The sequence below is a fragment of the Prunus avium genome, chromosome 2 (genome assembly GCF_965620075.1).
Source record: "Prunus avium chromosome 2, drPruAviu1.hap1.1, whole genome shotgun sequence".
NCBI lineage: Eukaryota > Viridiplantae > Streptophyta > Magnoliopsida > Rosales > Rosaceae > Prunus > Prunus avium.
The window spans coordinates 32,645,468-32,664,337 of NC_142285.1; the positions used below are offsets into that span (position 1 = coordinate 32,645,468).

Consider the following 18,870-nt stretch of genomic DNA (forward strand, 5'->3'; position numbering starts at 1 on the left):
TTTTCCCCTTCCCTGTAAACTTTGCAAAATCAGTTCTCATCAAGCTATTTGAAATATATATATATATATAGATGCTTTATTGATATAAAATAGGTTACATCTCCACTGTTGTAGCTTATAATATGAAAAAGTTTCATGACAAAATACCACCAACATTTCTTTTACAAACAGAATTACAAAACCTAATCACTTTGATGCAGAAGCGTCTTAGAGACTTTGTACCTTCTCAAGGACTTGTTTGTGAGACCGATATCCCTGAAGATTTACACAATTGTTGCATTAGTGCTACACAATTTTAACTGTTTCATTTTCAAGGTAAACAAAATTAGATAAGAGTAAAAGCTAAACAGGAAGGTAAGAAATCATCTTTAACCTTGTTGGTTCCATAGATGTAATCGCAGTAAGTGAAAATTGATGCAAAGTTGCTTTTACTCTGCTCCCCAACAAAGTGGTGGTAGTCATGGTACTCTGCACCACCATAAAATGGGATGTATTTTGTTGGAGTCCAAGGTAACAAGTACCTGTATCGTATACATGCGTACGTTAATATGTATCCATGTACATTGATTCGAATAATTGTTCGGTATTTCGGTATACTGCATTAGGATCTAATAAAATGCCCTATTGAACATAGAGTTTAGGGTTTAGGGTTCGGGTGCGAAGATAACTGCTCTAGCCACTAATATAAAGGGGAAAAGGTTAGCTTACTTACCCGCTATGAGTCTCAATGGCCTCCAATTGCCGCAAAATGAACCACATCCAGTACGTGATGATATGCCCCGGAACCAATGCTGGGCCGAGAAATGATGGAAGGCCCAGAATCAAAATTTCGGCCCAATGGGCATATGGTGCTGCAAGCCCAATTGGAGCAGTGTATTCGTGGTGGACCCGATGGATCTTTTTGTAGGCCCATTTTTCATGGAGCATCCGGTGGATCCAATAATGTGAAAAATCCTCTATAATAAAATACACCACTATTTGCCAAAATACTTCCGACAAGGATGGTAATGGCAAATTCGTCCGAATCCCTATCCACTGCAATAACATTCAATTCAACAAAATAGCGGTGGCATGGCCAACCATTATGGTCTGATCAAAGTATCATATCATTTGGTCATGGTAGTGGAAGAAGAGGAAAGATATATATATATTGTTTAGAGGAAAATTTATTTTAATAATAAATTTTCTTTAGAGGCAAGCAATTGTTTGGATGTGAATAGTGGCTTTAAGCCTTTAAAGCATTTAACAAATAAAAACCAACTTTGGTAAGAAATTATTTCTTCAAATATGGTGGCTTCAAGCCTTCCCTTCCCTAAATGTAAGAATTAGTTTCTTTGAGCAAAGGTGGCTTAAGCCTAAAAAAAAAAAAAAAAAAAACCCAACCCCAACTTTGTGAGGGCTTGTAGCTCCAATATTAGCAACTATCTCCTTTTTTTTACTTTAGGGCCCGTTCGGTAACATTTTCGGATAATGTTTTCTGAGAATGAAAATGAGAAAACGAATTTGCATTTTCAGGATTCGAAAATGCGTCTGGTAGATTAATTGGAAAACATATTGAGAAAATAAAAACAGTGAAAACGTGGCTTGTAGGACAATTTGAGAATAATAATATGTGAGTTATTTTTCATGTATATTTTTACTAATTTTTGTTTAAAAAAAATATTTTAAATAAAGGCTAAAATTATTATAAACAATGATAAATGTATAATTAAAAAAATTTCTAATGTTAGAAAAACCTAGATAATAAAATTATACTCTTTAATTTAAAATAAATATGAAATTGAATAATATATGATGGTTTTATTATAAAATTAATATACACTGGTGTAACAAAATAAAATAACGAAGTGCAATGAAAAAAAAGAAAAAATTAAAAATTAAAAATCATACCAAAAAAAGAAAAGAAAAAGAAAAAGCAATTAGACCAATACACTTGGTAGAAAATGAAAACGATAATTTGGGGTTTTCGGTTTTTGTACATGAGTTTGAATTTGTTTTCAAAAAACGAATTCCAATGAAAATGAAAACGACATACCAAACGCGTTTCTAGTAGAAAATGAACACATGACCTTGAAAACGTTACCGAACAGCCCTTATTTTCCTTTGTAAAAAGAACTTTTAAATGTGAAATGAAACAAAATTCCATAACCCAACTTTCCCATTTCCTTTTTTTTTTTCCTTCATCTTTTTGGGAGTTTTAAGCTTAAAGCTGCTATAAGTAATTACCTGGATGGTGGGGTATGAAATAACTTGCAGAGGACCAACGACAAGAACAAAGGTGCGCATGACATGTTTATAGCACTTGAACATGTTAGAGAAACAGTCGTTAACTTTCGGTTGAATCTTGAACTTGTCCATGTTCTTGAACCAGCCAAGCCCTATGAACACAAACGGAAGAGGAGCTAAGGTATAGAACAACATCACGAATAGAATGTTATGGCAATGGAGGATGAGATCAGGTTTCTGAGCTGAGTATTGAAACCATAGCTTCTCTGCAACACTTAGAGCTCTGCCAAGGGCTTCCTCTGCTTCTTCAAGGCTCTGATAAGGCAGCATTTTATTTTTGTTTACTTAACTTGTGTTCAATATGTGAAGGATTTTATATAAAAGATAAAAGGAAATCCCAAGCTATAAGAACAGTATTTGACCAAAAATAATTAGGCATTGAATCCGAACAATGCCAAATCCGGGCAGAAGTAGAAGTGCTTCTATTTCTATCTATTGTGTTATCTTTTTAGCTAATCGAGGTGAGATCTACATATCACATCTACGGGATCTATCTATACTAGAGAGGTGATATATAAGATGAGTTGAGATGATACAAATAATCGATAGTGGCAGTTCCATATTGTCGTGTTTGGGTAGTACCATTTTGGATTAGTATCGTGTTTACTAGTTAACCCTAATGTAATGATCAATGTATAACTCAATAATTAACATTAGTTCATCTATTTTTTAATTCGTGTTTTGTTTTAGTGGCACACGTATCTCCTAAACTTCGACTCAAAATAGAAGGTGTTATGGCTAAATCAAAATCAATTAATACTCATGCACCACACAGAATAAAATATACTCAAGATGCCTACCCCAATGTGGGTTAATGAACCATTCATTTTCTAGGTCACGCTTTAAAGGTTATAGATGTAAAAAAATTTAAACAAATCATCTCATTGTTATAAAATAGATAGCTGAATGCAATGTTTCGATTAAATACTAAAATTACGACAATGTTAATCAAATGAAAATTTGTTTAGTTTATAAGAATGATCATTGCATAACGATCTAAAAATGAGCTATTTCGATTACCGAACCACGTTATGGATGAGGAGAAGAAGGTGAAGAAAATGAGGTTGCTAGCATATATCCTTCAGTTTAGAAACCCCAACAAAACAAAATCAACCGTACGTGTAATTTTTGCAGCCCACCACCATCAACTCATGTAGAAGTTACTGTGGTGGTATGTTAGTGACACTTTTATATTCAATGAAAAGAATATTGTGGTTTGTTCAAGCTTTAAAAGTTGGTGTTAGGTTGGGCGTAGTTTGGTACGATTTTTACTTCAAATTTGCAGGTCGACCATGCCTCCACCACCACAGGGACCACATCCCCTTCTCCAAGGGGATGTTCTTGTCTCAAGACTGCTCGTGTCGGTATTCACGAACTTGGCAGAAAATTCAGTGTCCATCACTTAGAGCATCAAAGCAGTTCCAGCGGAGGGCTGAGCCCAAGGCTGGGGGGAGAAAAACAAAAAAATCTTGCTCCAGCGGACAGCCCAAGCCCAGGCAGGCTGTGGGTCCCAGCAAGTTGGGCCGGCCCGAAGGCCAGTTCAGCCCAAGGTCGAACCCTCGTTTTGGTGCTGACGTCATTGCTACAGTATGCTACAGTGCTGCTAAAGTCCATGTGTCGCGCTCTGGGCTCTCCGATCAGATTTTTTTTCTCCAATCCAACGGCAGCCAATTTTTGTGCAATAAAAAAATGAAAAAAAATCTAGTTTTTTAAAAAAAATTACTGATTTTTTTTTTCTTCTATAAATGCCAAAATTTCATCCAATTGAGATATGAATTTTATAATAAATATTGACACATACGAACCCAAAAATCTTATCCGAAAATATTATCCAAATTAATTGTTTAGGTAAACAAATTTGTAAAAAAACAAACAAATGAATAGTAATTGCCCTTTGCCATGGTAACGGGTGGAAACACACAATACTATTTGCAAGGGCAACCACTATTCACGTGAATAGTGGCTACCCTAGCTCCCCCCTTGCCATGGCAAGGGGCAAATGGGTGGAGTTGCTCTCATAGACTATACCTTATTGGTCGGGTCACCCGCTCTGGATGTACCTACGATCGTTCATCTTGTGACAGTTTGGTTCGGCTTAAGGTGATAACCAATACGAAAATACTATTGTATAGTATGAGATCATGTGTTCAATTCCTCCTACAAGGCTAGCACAAGGGATACAATTTTAATTTATTTTTATGATTATTCCTTGAATATAATGCTAGCGTATATAGTTTATGAAAAAGTCGGATGCCATGAAGGAATCAGAATTCCACTTTTGTGTTTTTGAATAATTTTGTATTAAGTATAGTAGACCTTTGCTAATAGCTTTCTTTTTTGTAATCGCATTATTGTTAATTAATCTCTTGGTCATATCACAATTGTTAGTTATAGAAGTTAAATTGAAAGAAGGAAAATAATATATATATTTTTAAACGATGCTTCTAGAATATAAAGAAAGAAGAAAAGAAGTTTGTAGAAAGGGGGGCTTCTCCAATGCGAACTCTAAGATGCGAACTCGTTGCGAACTTTTGTTTTTAACCGTTGGAAGAAGAGCGAAAAGAAAGAAAATAAAGCCACACAAGCCATCCAACGGTTAAAAACAAAAGTTCGCAACGAGTTCGCATCTTAGAGTTCGCATTGGAGAAGGCCCCTGTAGAAGATATCCATTTTGCTACAGGAAACGGACTCCTAATCTTAAACTACCTCAAATGTGCCACCGCCACCATTTCCTATATAAGCAAATAAAAACGATAATAAGTGAAAAATATGGTTTTACAATACTTCAGATTATAGCCGCGCGGCTTTACATACGAATATTTTAAGGATATAGCCGTGCGGCTATACTCTTTAAATAAATATAGCTGTTGTCTTCAATTTGAATTGGGATTGTTTTCCTTTGCTTATTAGGAGAGGTTTGATGACTACGAAAAAAGGTAGGTTTTGAGAGAGAGAGAGAGAGAGAGAGAGAGAGAGGAAAAAGAAAAGAAGAGGAGAGATGGTGCAGAGAGAAAAAAACCGAAAACGCTCTTGCAGAAGCAGCGCGTTGTTTCCTCAGCAGCAGAAGAAACCATAGCCAACAACAATGAAGGCCTCCTGGAGGAAATTCTTGTGCGCGTGCCAGACCTCTGGTCCGCTTCAAATGCGTCTCGAAGCGGTGGCTCTCTCTTATTTCCTACCCCAAATTCTGTGACCGGCACACCCTTCAAAACCCAAGCTCCTGCTCGGTGGCGTCCGCCGTTTTTTTTGGCTGCAGCGAAACCAAGTTGGGCTTCAGCTTCTCCCTCTCGATTAAGATGGTCGTCCATCCAGGGCTCCTGGGTCGCGCTGGAAAGCTCCTAACTTGGTCCCAAATGAGCATGATATCAGGATTTTTCAGTCCTGCAATGGCCTCTTCTTGTGTTATCTAGTCAAATTTGCGTATTTTTATGTTGTGAACCCCACAACCAATCAGTTCTTGAAAATCATTCCTCCAACAGCGGCTACCACTCAGGCCACTGGTCTCATAAGTTATGCTTTGGCTTTTGACCCTTCCAAATCACCTCATTACAAGGTGCTCTGCCTTCGTTCCACTGACGGAACAGCATTTGGTTCTTATTACCATCACATAGAGATATATTCGTCTGTGTTGAAAGTTGGCTCAAATGTAGAAGAATTTTGGAGTTGCCCATGTGAGTCAAAGTTAGTTGCCCATGTGAGTAAATGTTGGCTTACTATGAGGTCAAAAAGGGTGGATTGTTTGGTAGCCATCCATTGGTAAGTTTGGTAGCCAACAAATGAATAGTTGAAGCTTGCATTCACACTCTTGCATTTTTGGCTATAAATTGGAAGCAAATGGTTCCATTTGAAGCATCTCACCAAGTGTTGAGTAGAAGAGGAAAAATAGCAAGAAAGGCATCTTGCCAAAGAGAGAAACATTTCTCTCTAATTGTTCTTTGCTTTGTATCATTGTTTTCTCTTCAATTGTTGTGAGAGTGAGACTTGGGTGTATTTGGGGCTTTGGGTTTTCTTGAGTGATAAACACTTTGTATACTCTCTTTGAATATAGTGAATTACTCCGTCGTCTCCAAACTGGATGTAGGCATTGCCGAACCAGTATAAATCTTGGTGTTCTTGTTGGTGTTGTTTTGTGTTCCATTTATCTCCTGCTAGTTGTTGTTTATTTTTCACTCACAATTGGTTGACGCTTCCGCACAACAAGTGGTATCAGAGCTCCAGTTTTCGACTGGGGTTTCGTAGGAGTGAAAAATTCGTCGAAGCTACAGTTCTGTGAATAGTGTCGGTGCTACAGTTCCATGAACAGTGAACTGCTATAGTATCTGTGAACAGTATTGTATCTGTGAACAGTGCTGTATTTGTGAACAGTGCCGAGTAGATGGCTGGAGATAAAGACGAACTTGTGAAGGAGAAGGAGTCGACATCGTCTTCGTCGGCACCTACATCCAATAGACATCCTATCGCTACTACAAGGTTAGAGGTTGATAAATTCAATGGCTCTAATAATTTTGGTATGTGGCAATGTGAAGTTATGGATGTGTTGTATCAACAAGAGTTGGATATTGTTTTGGAGGATAAACCCAAAGAAATTGATGATAAGCAGTGGAAGAGACTTAATCTTCATGCTTGTGGCTCTATTCGATCATTCCTTGATAAGGAGTTGAAATACCCGTATATGAAGGAAACTTCTGCTAAGGAGTTATGGACGAAATTGGAGGAGAAGTATATGACCAAGAGCGCAGAAAATCGGCTCTTCTTGAAGAAGCGACTCTTCCGATTTCAATATCGTTCAGGTATTTCTATGCACGAACACCTCAATGATTATAATAAAATACTTGCTGATTTAGCAAACCTTGATGTGAAAATTCCTGACGAGGATAAGGCACTATGTTTGTTAAATTCATTGCCCGATGATTATGATCATTTGACAACTACTTTGTTGTATGGAAAATCCGAGGTGAAACTTGAGGAGGTGTCTGCGGCATTGGTGAATCATGAGTGTCGTAAAAAGGACCAGATGACTCACAATTCACAAACCGAGGCACTAGTTGTAAGGGGTCGAACAGAGGAAAGAAAATCTGGGAAGCGGGGAAAGTTTCCTGCCATAGACGAATGTGCCTTTTGTCGCCAAAAGGGTCATTGGAAGAAAGACTGCCCCAAATTGAAGAACAAAGAGAAGGAGAAAGCGGATTCTGAAGCAAATGTTGCAAAATCTGGAGATGATGATTTCGAGTTTGCTTTGGCTAGTTCATATGCTGATGGTCACTCCGAGGAGTGGATTTTGGATTCAGGTTGCACCTATCATATGTGTCCCATACGGGAATGGTTTTCTAGCTTCGATGAGCTGGATGGTGGAGTTGTTTTGATGGGCAATAATAATGCTTGCAAAACACAAGGGATAGGCAAAATCTGTTTGAAGATGCATGATGGAACAGTCAGAGAATTGAGTGATGTTCGGTATGTACCGGATATGAGGAAGAATCTCATCTCATTGGGCGCTTTGGAATCCAAGGGTCTCAAGATCACCATGGAAGGTGGAGTTCTTAAAGCTGTGTACGGGGCACTAGTGGTGATGAAAGGTACAAGACGAAATAACTTGTATTTCTTACAGGGGAGTACAGTTATTGGTGGAGCAGCTGTCACCGAAGCTGCTGACGCAGATAGCACAGACACCACGAGGTTATGGCATATGCGTCTTGGGCATGCTGGTGAAAAAGCGTTGCAAGGATTGGTGAAGCAAGGCTTATTGAAGGGTGCAAAGGCATGCAAATTGGAATTTTGTGAACACTGTGTGCTTGGTAAGCAAACTAGAGTGAAATTTGATACCGCTATTCACCACACTAATGGCACTCTAGATTATGTTCACACTGATGTTTGGGGACCTTCCAAGAATGCATCTTGGGGAGGTAGCCATTATTTTGTCTCTTTTGTTGATGACTTCTCTAGAAGAATATGGGTGTACACCATGAAGCGTAAAGATGAAGTCTTGAAGATATTCCTGAAGTGGAAAAAGATGATTGAAACGCAAAGCGGTCGAAAGATCAAGACTCTCAGATCAGATAATGGTGGTGAATATAAGTCTGATCCTTTCTTGAAAGTTTGTCAAGATGAGGGTATTGTGAGGCACTTTACGGTTAGGGAGACACCGCAACAGAATGGGGTGGCGGAGCGCATGAACCGTACTTTGCTTGAGAAAGTTCGGTGTATGTTGTCTAATGCTGGATTAGGCAAGGCGTTTTGGGCTGAGGCAATTAGTTATGCAAGCCATCTCATTAATCGGTTGCCTGCTGCTGCGAACGAGGGGAAAACACCCATGGAGGTATGGTCTGGTAAACCTTGTACTGATTACAAGTATTTACAAATATTTGGTTGTTCTGCTTACTACCATGTCAGGGAAAGCAAGTTGGATCCAAGAGCAAAGAAAGCTCTGTTTATGGCTTTAGCACTGGCATGAAGGGATACCGACTCTGGTGTCCAGATAAGAAGAAATTTGTTGTAAGCAGAGATGTGACTTTTGATGAGACTGCTATGGTTAATCAAAACAAGCATGAAGGTGAAATTGAAGCTACCAAGACCATGAGTAGTTCAAAGCAGGTGGAGTTACTAAAAACTCCAGTTGTTCCAGTAAGGTCTGATGAAGAGGAGGCACCTACCCAAGAGCCTCCACAGCAACAAAATTGGGTGTATGCCAAGAAGATGGAATCCTTGGAAAAGGATAATGTAAGATTCGAAGCCAGATTGGTAGCTAAAGGCTATGCTCAGAAGGAAGGCATTGACTACAATGAGGTATTTTCTCCTGTAGTAAAACATTCTTCTATTCGTATTTTGTTGGCTTTGGTTGCGCAGTTTGACCTTGAGCTGGCTCAACTTGATGTCAAGACTGCTTTCTTACATGGTGATTTGGAGGAAGAAATCTATATGTCTCAGCCAGAAGGTTTTAAGGTTGCTGGTAAGGAAAATTGGGTTTGCAAATTGCAGAAATCATTGTATGGCTTGAAGCAGTCTCCAAGACAATGGTACAAGCGATTTGATAGGTTTATGATCGGGCATGAGTACACAAGAAGTCATTATGACCATTGTGTATACTTTCGCAAGCTGCAAGATGGAACCTTCATTTATCTGCTTTTATATGTTGATGATATGCTGATAGCATGTAAAAGCAAAGTGGAGATTGAAAGGTTGAAGACTCAACTGAGTAATGAATTTGAGATGAAGGACTTGGGAGAAGCTCGGAAGATACTAGGTATGGAAATTGAAAGAGATAGAGCGAAGGGCAAGATTAGTCTGTGTCAGAAGCAGTACTTGAAGAAGGTACTACAGCGATTCGGGATGAATGAAAATTCAAAACCGGTTAGTACACCTCTTGCCCCTCATTTCAAACTTAGTGCTTCCATGTCTCCTAAAACTGATGAGGAGAGTCATTACATGACTCAAATTCCATATGCAAGTGCTGTTGGTAGTTTGATGTATGCTATGGTGTGTACTAGGCCTGATATTTCACAAGCTGTTAGTATTGTTAGTAGATATATGCATAATCCAGGAAAAGGGCATTGGCAAGCTGTGAAATGGATTCTACGGTATATTCTGGGTACTGTGGATGTTGGTTTATTGTTTCAGCAGAATAAAGATTCTGGTCAATGTGTTGTTGGATATGTGGATTCTGATTACGCAGGTGATTTGGACAAGCGTAGGTCCACTACAGGTTTTGTATTCACTATTGCTGGAGGTCCAGTGAGTTGGAGGTCGATTCTGCAATCTACAGTTGCTTTATCGACTACTGAGGCGGAATACATGGCAGTAACAGAAGCTATAAAGGAAGCCATCTGGCTTCAAGGGTTGCTTGATGACTTGGGGGTTCAACAGGACCATGTGGATGTTCATTGTGACAGTCAGAGTGCTATTTATTTAGCAAAGAATCAAGTTCATCATGCACGTACGAAACACATTGACGTACGATTCCATTTTGTACGTGAGATTGTTGAAGAGGGAGATATTCTTCTTGAGAAGATTGGGACCGCCGACAATCCTGCTGATATGTTGACGAAGCCAGTTTCGTTGTTCAAGTTTAAGCATTGCTTAGACTTGATTGGAATTAATAAAATTTGTTGATTGCCCCTTGGGGGATTGGGAGACGACCATTGGGAGTGTTACTATGAGAGTTTGTTACATGTTGAGCCAATGTGGAGATTGTTGAAAGTTGGCTCAAATGTAGAAGAATTTTGGAGTTGCCCATGTGAGTCAAAGTTAGTTGCCCATGTGAGTAAATGTTGGCTTACTATGAGGTCAAAAAGGGTGGATTGTTTGGTAGCCATCCATTGGTAAGTTTGGTAGCCAACAAATGAATAGTTGAAGCTTGCATTCACACTCTTGCATTTTTGGCTATAAATTGGAAGCAAATGGTTCCATTTGAAGCATCTCACCAAGTGTTGAGTAGAAGAGGAAAAATAGCAAGAAAGGCATCTTGCCAAAGAGAGAAACATTTCTCTCTAATTGTTCTTTGCTTTGTATCATTGTTTTCTCTTCAATTGTTGTGAGAGTGAGACTTGGGTGTATTTGGGGCTTTGGGTTTTCTTGAGTGATAAACACTTTGTATACTCTCTTTGAATATAGTGAATTACTCCGTCGTCTCCAAACTGGATGTAGGCATTGCCGAACCAGTATAAATCTTGGTGTTCTTGTTGGTGTTGTTTTGTGTTCCATTTATCTCCTGCTAGTTGTTGTTTATTTTTCACTCACAATTGGTTGACGCTTCCGCACAACAGTCTGAGACTCGAAGTTGGAGGCTTCTCGATTCTACTTTCCATAAACAACCTGTAGACTATATTACGCCGGTGTACTGCAATGGCGTAATTCACTGGAGTGGTTGGGATGCATAGTTGTCATACTATCACATGGATGAAGAGCGCGTTGGATGGGTTGATAGCCCTCCTTTTTATGAACCCTATAAGTGTGACGAAGGTGAGGATACATATTTTTTCGAAACTCCTGGCGGTCATTTGCATCTTGCTCGTGTTTATTGGCGTTGTCAGACTCAATTTGATGTGCTGGAGATGGGAAGAAACTACTCTGGCTGGTTTGTCAAGTACCATGTTGATCTTGTCCATGATCCTCCCATTCCCATTCCTGACCTGCTACAATGGGAAAAAAGAACTGTTCTTCTGTTTCTTGCTCCAGATCTCAATGAAAATGGAGGTGGAGGAGAGGAATGTTCATCTCTCTTGCTGCATACTCCTGGTAAGGTCATCTCTTATAATCTCAAGAACAAGACCTTCCAATCTTTCGAGTTAACTTCCAACCCCCACTCTATGACAGTTTGGGGTGGAGAATGTCGATATATGGAGACTTTGGCTTGTGTGTGAGCGTGAATCCCATGCTGCTGGCTGCTGATTCATTTTGTTTTTTCTCTTTTCTTCTTTTGGTTGTAAGATGAAGAATGTTAATTTGGTTAAGTCTATGTACTTGGGTGGTGTATAATATTTGACAATTGATATCATCCTAATTATTTAATTGATTCTTTCTTTCATTTAATTTGATCTATAGTCACTCGATTGAGCCTGATCTCAGCAAGAGGTCCATTCTATTCCCAGTGCAGTAGTATGCACAAAACCAAACACATCAGAATCATATAAAGCAAATATTATTCAAAAAAAAGAACGCCAAAAACGGCAGGCAACCCAACTCGATAATAGGTAGGTGAGAAGACGGAAAAAAGTGCGGTTTGTTCCATAAATTCTCACCTGTTTGGATTTTTCAAAACTCCATTTCATGCGTCTTATTTCTCCAATTCTCTTTCAAATTTTTTCTCGTTATGAAAATTTCAAGAAAAAGGAACCTTAAACCCCACAAGGCAACTTTAAATGTCCGGCCGCAACGGTGTTGGTTCACTGCCAGCTCCAGAGAAATTTTCTAGATTTCAGGTTCTCCAGAAGTTGATCACCTCTAGGGCCTAGCTGAAGGGATTTTTATCTTCACAAGTAGAATTTGACATAGCTTTACCAATTTCTGATCAACTTAGGAACATTTGTTTTGATCAAATCTCTACAAATCTATCATGACCTGAGTAAAAAAGTTATCATGGTTGCCACAACCCCTCGAAAGATATGGTTTAACCAAGTTGTGATTTTCAACAATTGAAGGAACACCACATGTACTCAGCATCTAAAATTGACTCCAATATGAGAGCGGGATTAGCACATATGATGTAATATGGCAGATGAAAAGGGTCAATAACTTTCTGCCAAACAAGATGGTTAGTTGGGACAGTAGTATTACCATGCTTAGTAATAACTCCTCCCAAATCTACTTTAAAAAGCTTATAAACAAAACAACAAGTTCTTGGTCTCAGCATTTCGATTATTAATACTTAATTGCTGCTTCGAGTACAAGATTATTAGTTGGGACACTAGTATTACCATGCTGAGGAGGGGCAGGTGATATAATAGTCTCCATGACGTACTCCAGCTTCAGGGCCACCTTTTGTCAACTTCTTCCAGTTGAGATATGTCCCATTTCTGCTGCAAAAGTCTCAATTCAATCAAATATGTGATAGTTTGAATATGAAGCTGAAAAATCTCTAAGAAGAACAATACACAACCTTAGAGTTAGATCTGTCAAAAATGCCAATGGATGCTTCGTAGTATCTCTTGCACTGTCTTCCAATAACCGCAGTGGATTCAATCTGGAAACGCACATCATCCACAGTTCGGCCAATGCAATGCTTATCAGCAGTCAAAAGGCCATTTGCCATGGGAAGACCTCCTGGTTCAAGACTATATATTCTCACTCTCCGATTGACCTCAAAACACCAACCAAGCTCTTCACAGCTTCAAGTTTCATGGTTGCCAACTGAGGCGGTAATAATGTGGTGGAATGTGGCAACACCAGGAGGGACACCATGGGCAGTTTTAAGAAGGCCATTTACCATCCTGACAATATCAGGACAAAAGGAAAAGGACAAGGCAAACGCAACAACTGTTAACATAAGACCAAGTAATTCACAATGCTATGAGGGTGTGGAAACAATGCAGGACAACTGCTATGCTATTGAACTCGATGGATGAAACTGGATATTATTATCAGTGTTCAATGCTTTTGAAATTTTAAGTATTGTATTTCGGGGATACCTCTCAAATATGTTTGATGAATTAACATCACAGTCACAATAATTGATGAATATATCTACCAAGATCTGGGAATTAACACAGAAGAGCTTCTCAAGAACTGAAGCACTAACTTCTTCTGCTGAAAATTGTGTTGCGCAACATTTTCCAAAACTCTTAGAACAATCATAGGAAAAAAAGTATATATATACTCCAATCTCTGCTTTCAATCTAGCTCTAAATCTTGACACCAGACTAATGAAGATGGAGCAAGATAGTTGAAAAACTATCATAAGAGTTGAAGCACTGTTCTTCAACAGTGACAGACATAAGTATTGCTTAATCGCACCTAAAAACCTGTTCCACATCACAAATTTATCTTCAGGGATATCAAGGTAGGTGAAAAAATAAAGAAGCTAAACTAAAAAACATGTAGAAGACATTGCGCTAACTCTTCAAATTGCGTGGTCCTATCTCACCTGCTCAACACGACTGAAGCAACACAGGCCCCACCTATCGATACATGGCGCAGATCTCCATCACCGACTGCCAATTTTAATGAAAACATACAAACCTCAGGAAACAGTATTGATATGATAACAATTAAATATTAGAAAGATGGAATTTAAAACATGTCTATATACCACACATTACTAGAGCGTTTTCTTTGTACCACTTTCCATTGATAAAACAGAACTAGAAGAAACAACCCCTTAATTTGCTTTGTTACATTTGGTGAAAAGATGCACCTTCTCCCTTTTGAAATAAGGTTGAAGGGTGAGATCATGGGATCAATCCACAACAAGTGTTGGTGAATGCATGGGCAGTTCCTATTGTTTGTTTTTATTTTGTTTCAATAAAAAACAAAAACAAAAACAACAAAAAAAACTTGCTCTTTCTATAATTCAAATAACATCATTTTCTAAAATATGTCCACAGAAAATCAAGTTCAAGTAACGGAAAAAGACTAGAGTACAGGCCAACTCAAACATATCCAATACCTGCATCATAATCAATCTGACTTGGCTTCAAGAAGCATAAGAAAAATAGCATAAATACACAAAGGAAGGTGCTTAATAATTGGAGAAGTTACCTGAATCAATAAAAGTGGAACAGCAGCTCGGCACTTAAATCCCAGAAGAAACTTCTCAACTGTATCCCAGAAGAGGAACACGAAGAACAATCCATCCCTCAGTTTAAGAAGAAACAGCCAAATCAAGAAGCAGAAGCAATTCTCTTCATCCGAATCTTTGCAATTCTTCAATCTCTCTCCTCCCCAAATCAAGAAGCATAAGCAATTCTCTTCTCTTTCTACCCATCAAATCTTTCCACCAAATCAAAAGTTCTAAACTTTGAAACCATGTCCAAGATCATCCCAAAGAAAGACTTCTCAACTGTATCCCAGAAGAGGAACCATGTCCCTCTTCAACAGTGACAGACATAAGTGTCCTCAAAAGCACTAGTCTTTGAGAAGAAAATCAAGCAAGAAGACCCAGAAAAGATTGAGGAGAAAATACCCGTTTACAATAACAATGGAGACATCTAACAGGAATTGGAGATTTGCAGCCTGAGCCAGAGCATGCTGCATGTCCACTACCACCATTACCAGAGACGACGATGAAGAGGTTCATCGAAGAGTGAACAGGTCTCCAACGAAATTACCAAACAACTAGGACTCATTAGGCCAGAGAAGAGACCTAGTCGTGGGTAGTTGCAGCAGTCCTACATCGACTCCAAACAAAAACTTCAATTTTTTTGTCTTTATAAATATCTTCACCCCTGCATGGGCACTAAGTTGAGGGTTTTTATTGTTTTAATCTCTGAACAATTGGGCTTCTAATGAAAACCCCTAAAGTTGGGCTTCTGATGAAACCCCTAGCTTCTAATTAAAATATCTTTAACATTTCTTTTTGGACGCATTCAAATTTTCGTAACTCACTCATGGCAAACCCTAACCCTTCAAACATCGAAATTAGCGAAAACGAGGAACTTCAACAGGACCAAGATTCAGATTTTGCTAAGTACCTTGCACAACTATTAGCCTCGAGTTCTAATCACAACACTGCCGGAATTGCTGCTCAAACAGAATCAAGAGGTGTGGCAGAGGAAGGTGGAGAGAAGCGGAGAAGAATTGGAGAACCCAAAACGTCGTCGTGGGTTGGAACTGGCAGCGCAGAAGGCTCTCAAGGCAGTGAATGGAATCGGAGTGAAATCGATGGCTTATTTTGCTCTATCTGCTTGGACGCTTGGACCAATGACGGCGATCATCACATCAGTTGCCTTCCCTGTGGACATGTATACGGCATGTCTTGCATAACAAAATGGCTACAGCATAGAAGTTCCGGGCAGTGTCCTCAATGCAAAAAGAAATGCAAGTTGGAGGATATTAGGAAGCTTTTCGTATCACGGGTTGTTTCTGTTGATGAAGAAGCACGAAATAGGATTCGGGCACTTGAGGATAAATGTGCTTCTCTTGAGGAGAAGGTTGCTGATTATGCTAAGAAAGAAGCTGAACGGCTACAGAAAGAGACTGAGTTTGGAGCCTGTTTGGGAGTGTTTCTGGAAGGTCTAAAAGTTCAACCGTTTACAAATTTTAAAATATAATTTGTAATTAATAATAAGTCTCTAGAAGTTGTAGAGTTATCTAAAACATTGTATGAGTTTCGTGTCTTGTGGTATTCCTAGCTATGAGATAACGAGGAGTCTAGATGCATCTTGATGCCAATAAATTGTAGTGGCTGCATCAATTGTGGTTGTGGATGTGGTGGTGAAGTCTAAAGGCATCGAATGAATGCTATGAGAATTTCCATCAGTAATCTTTAGTTTGATTTTTGATCCCTTTCTTTCAAACAATATTCACCCACTGCACTTCCGTTCCAACAACAAAGCCATCAATGGGCTTTGCTACGATTATTCAGTTGATCACATAAAAGGACGGATTCAAAAATTTTATTAGGGGTGGGCTAATTTGTTTTTCTTAAAGTAACTGGCATCTCTACTGCAATTGCGGGAGACTTTTTTCCCATCACGCGTGTATGAGAGACTTTCCCCATCACATGCGTAGCGCAACTTATAATTGTTCTAAAATAATTTTACGCACGTAGCGCAATTTAAAATTTAACAAACAACCTTAAATTATAAAAACTTAACAATAACAATTAAAATTGAAAATTAAATAAAAATAAAGAAAGAAACTTACTAAGATTGAAGAACCACCGAAGATACATTGACACAATTTTGGATAGGAAGAGAGTCACTTCTTCTTTGGTTCTTTCGTGCTTTTAGACTTTTAGGCTTTTTTTTATAATTATTATTATTTTTTAATTTATGGATTTGGCTTGGATTGCTTCCTAATTGGAGTCTTGTTTTTTGTTTGGTTAGATGGTTGGAGGCTTTTGTTCTATTATTTTTTTTGGTTTTTTTTTGGGCTTAGTGGATTCCTTATCCACTCCTTGTGTGTGGAGTTAAAGATGGCTAAGTGGGTAGCGTTCTTTTATATTAGAGTGATAGGCTGACTTATTTATAGAGGGGTAGGCTGGTTTCTAAAATTCCTAAGTTAGCCTGCACCTTTAAGCCTATTTACTAAATCAGGATTGGGCTGGAGCCTCTAGCGCAACTGTAGATCCGTCCTTGATCACATCACATACTCACTTCACTTGTGTGCTGTTACCTTTGTTAGAGAAAGATTAATACAACAGATGATCAATTAAAGCATCCATAATAGGCTATCTAAACAACCTCATTAGATAAATTTTAGGGAGGAATTGAAAAAATACAACTCCAACCATGCTCTCTATCCACCTCCTAAAATAAGGAGACCTCTAGGAGCTCTTAAATCTGAGGAGAGAAGGACTCCTAGTGGCTCCCTATAATTTAATACTGCTTTATTTAATGAGTATTTCAAATCTTTAATTAATGCTGACTATTTTTTATATTATTTTTTTAATAGAAATGGTCCAATTACAAAAGAGTTATAGTATTTATGACTCCCTAAACTAGAGAGCATGATTGGAGTTTAAATTTTATAGAGAGCTCCTAAAATAACTTTTATATGTTTTTAGCTAAAATTTAACTAAAAAATAAGGAGCTTGCTTGTAGATGCTCTTAAGATGGTACTAATCATAGTAATTAAGCGTGGTATCCAGACTTGTTTTACTGAGCTAAGTTCGCGGATTTAGATATTAAAGATCATGCATGATCATCCAATCCAAGTTTATTTAGGGACTGGCTAAACCTAAAAATTCATCCATTGTTAATTTTTGTAGGTTTTTGTAGTTTACAAATTACAGAGTACTCCCAAGTGTACGTAGTAGTTGGCAAACTCGAGTACTTTGCATATGTAAATGCTGATTACAAAGTAAATGATGTTTGGGGTATGTCATTACTGGCCTAATGCTATAATAAGAGCATCCGCAATGGGCTCACTAAACCACCTCCTTAGACAAATTTTAGGGAGGAATTGTAAAAATGCAACTCCAACCATGCTCCCTATCCACCTCCTAAAATAGGGAGTCCTCTAAGAGCTCCTAAATCTGAGGAGAGAGAAAGTACTCTTAGTGGCTCCCTATAATTTAATGCTGCCTTATTTAATGAGTATTTCAAACCTTTATTTAATGCTAACTATTTTTTATTTTATTTTTTAATAGAGATGGACCAATCAAAAAAGAGTTATAGCATTTATGACTCTCCAAATTAGGGAGTATGGTTGGAGTTGAAATTTTTTAGAGAGCTCCTAAAATAGCTTTTTTATATTTTTAGCTAAATTTTAGCTAAGAAATAGAGAGCGTCATTGCGGATGCTCTAACATGTCTTATTTTAAAAGTACTATTTCGAGAGTTCATATGAAGATTATTCTATGTTGAAGGTTCTGATTTTTTTTTTTATGTACTTGTAATTTTAATCGAAGTTATAGTGGAAAGTACATACTTTTTTGGATTTGGCGTTGCATTGTTTTTTTTTTTTTTTTCAAATTGCCTCTACCAGCTAAGGTTTACTACAATAACTGTTTTTTTGGTTTGTGAATTTATTTTATTGTTATTTCATTGTTTGAAAAAAGGGGATTTTAACCACAATTGTGAATTCTATAGAAATCTTGAATATTAAAATATTATTTTGCATGAAGAGGTGGAGTATGGGTGGGTTTCAGTATCACAAGCTGAGTATGGAAGGGAAAAAGATAAAAACTTAATGACAACACTCAATTTGGACCACAATAGTATGATCTGCGTCTTATTCTGACCAACCCATTTTAATCACGATGAAACTATAACTTTTGCTAATTTTGGTCACAGAGGGAACATTGGCTCATATTGAAATTTTCTAGTAGAGACAAGAAACCTAAGACTTGCCTAAGGTATTAGATTTCAAATCATTTTTTATAATAATATTGCTTTTTTTTAATTTTAAAAAAGGATAATATTGCCTGAATACAATGTTAGCGTATAATATGCAACGAAGGAAAATAAAAGAAGGAAAACAAAAAACATTG

The 18,870-nt window shown here is 38.0% G+C and overlaps 2 protein-coding genes across 2 annotated transcripts; one reads left to right on the forward strand and one right to left on the reverse strand.

The window, feature by feature from the left end:
• Nucleotides 1-141: 141 nt before the first annotated feature.
• LOC110773748 (methylsterol monooxygenase 1-1-like) lies at nt 142-2,556 on the reverse strand. Its single transcript, XM_021978270.2, has 4 exons — nt 2,227-2,556; nt 713-1,035; nt 374-521; nt 142-255 (listed from the first exon to the last, which is right to left on the reverse strand). Exons 1-4 carry the CDS (start codon nt 2,554-2,556, stop codon nt 208-210), a joined length of 849 nt encoding a protein of 282 aa, XP_021833962.2. The 3' UTR covers nt 142-207.
• Nucleotides 2,557-15,077: 12,521 nt separating this feature from the next.
• LOC148296886 (uncharacterized) lies at nt 15,078-16,215 on the forward strand. Its single transcript, XM_088248953.1, has one exon. The coding sequence runs from the start codon at nt 15,324-15,326 to the stop codon at nt 15,984-15,986; it is 663 nt and encodes a 220-aa protein (XP_088105079.1). The 5' UTR covers nt 15,078-15,323; the 3' UTR covers nt 15,987-16,215.
• The last annotated feature ends 2,655 nt before the right edge of the window (nt 16,216-18,870 follow it).

What these genes read in the sequence shown, in the direction of transcription:
- LOC110773748 (XM_021978270.2), bottom strand. Translation starts at nt 2,556, where the DNA reads ATGCTGCCTTATCAGAGCCTTGAAGAAGCAGAGGAAGCCCTTGGCAGA. An exon ending in GCCATTGAGACTCATAGCGG is followed by an intron (nt 522 to 712) that starts GTAAGTAAGCTA and finishes TATACGATACAG; the next exon opens with GTACTTGTTACCTTGGACTC. An exon ending in ACATCTATGGAACCAACAAG is followed by an intron (nt 256 to 373) that starts GTTAAAGATGAT and finishes GTAAATCTTCAG; the next exon opens with GGATATCGGTCTCACAAACA.
- LOC148296886 (XM_088248953.1), top strand. Translation starts at nt 15,324, where the DNA reads ATGGCAAACCCTAACCCTTCAAACATCGAAATTAGCGAAAACGAGGAA.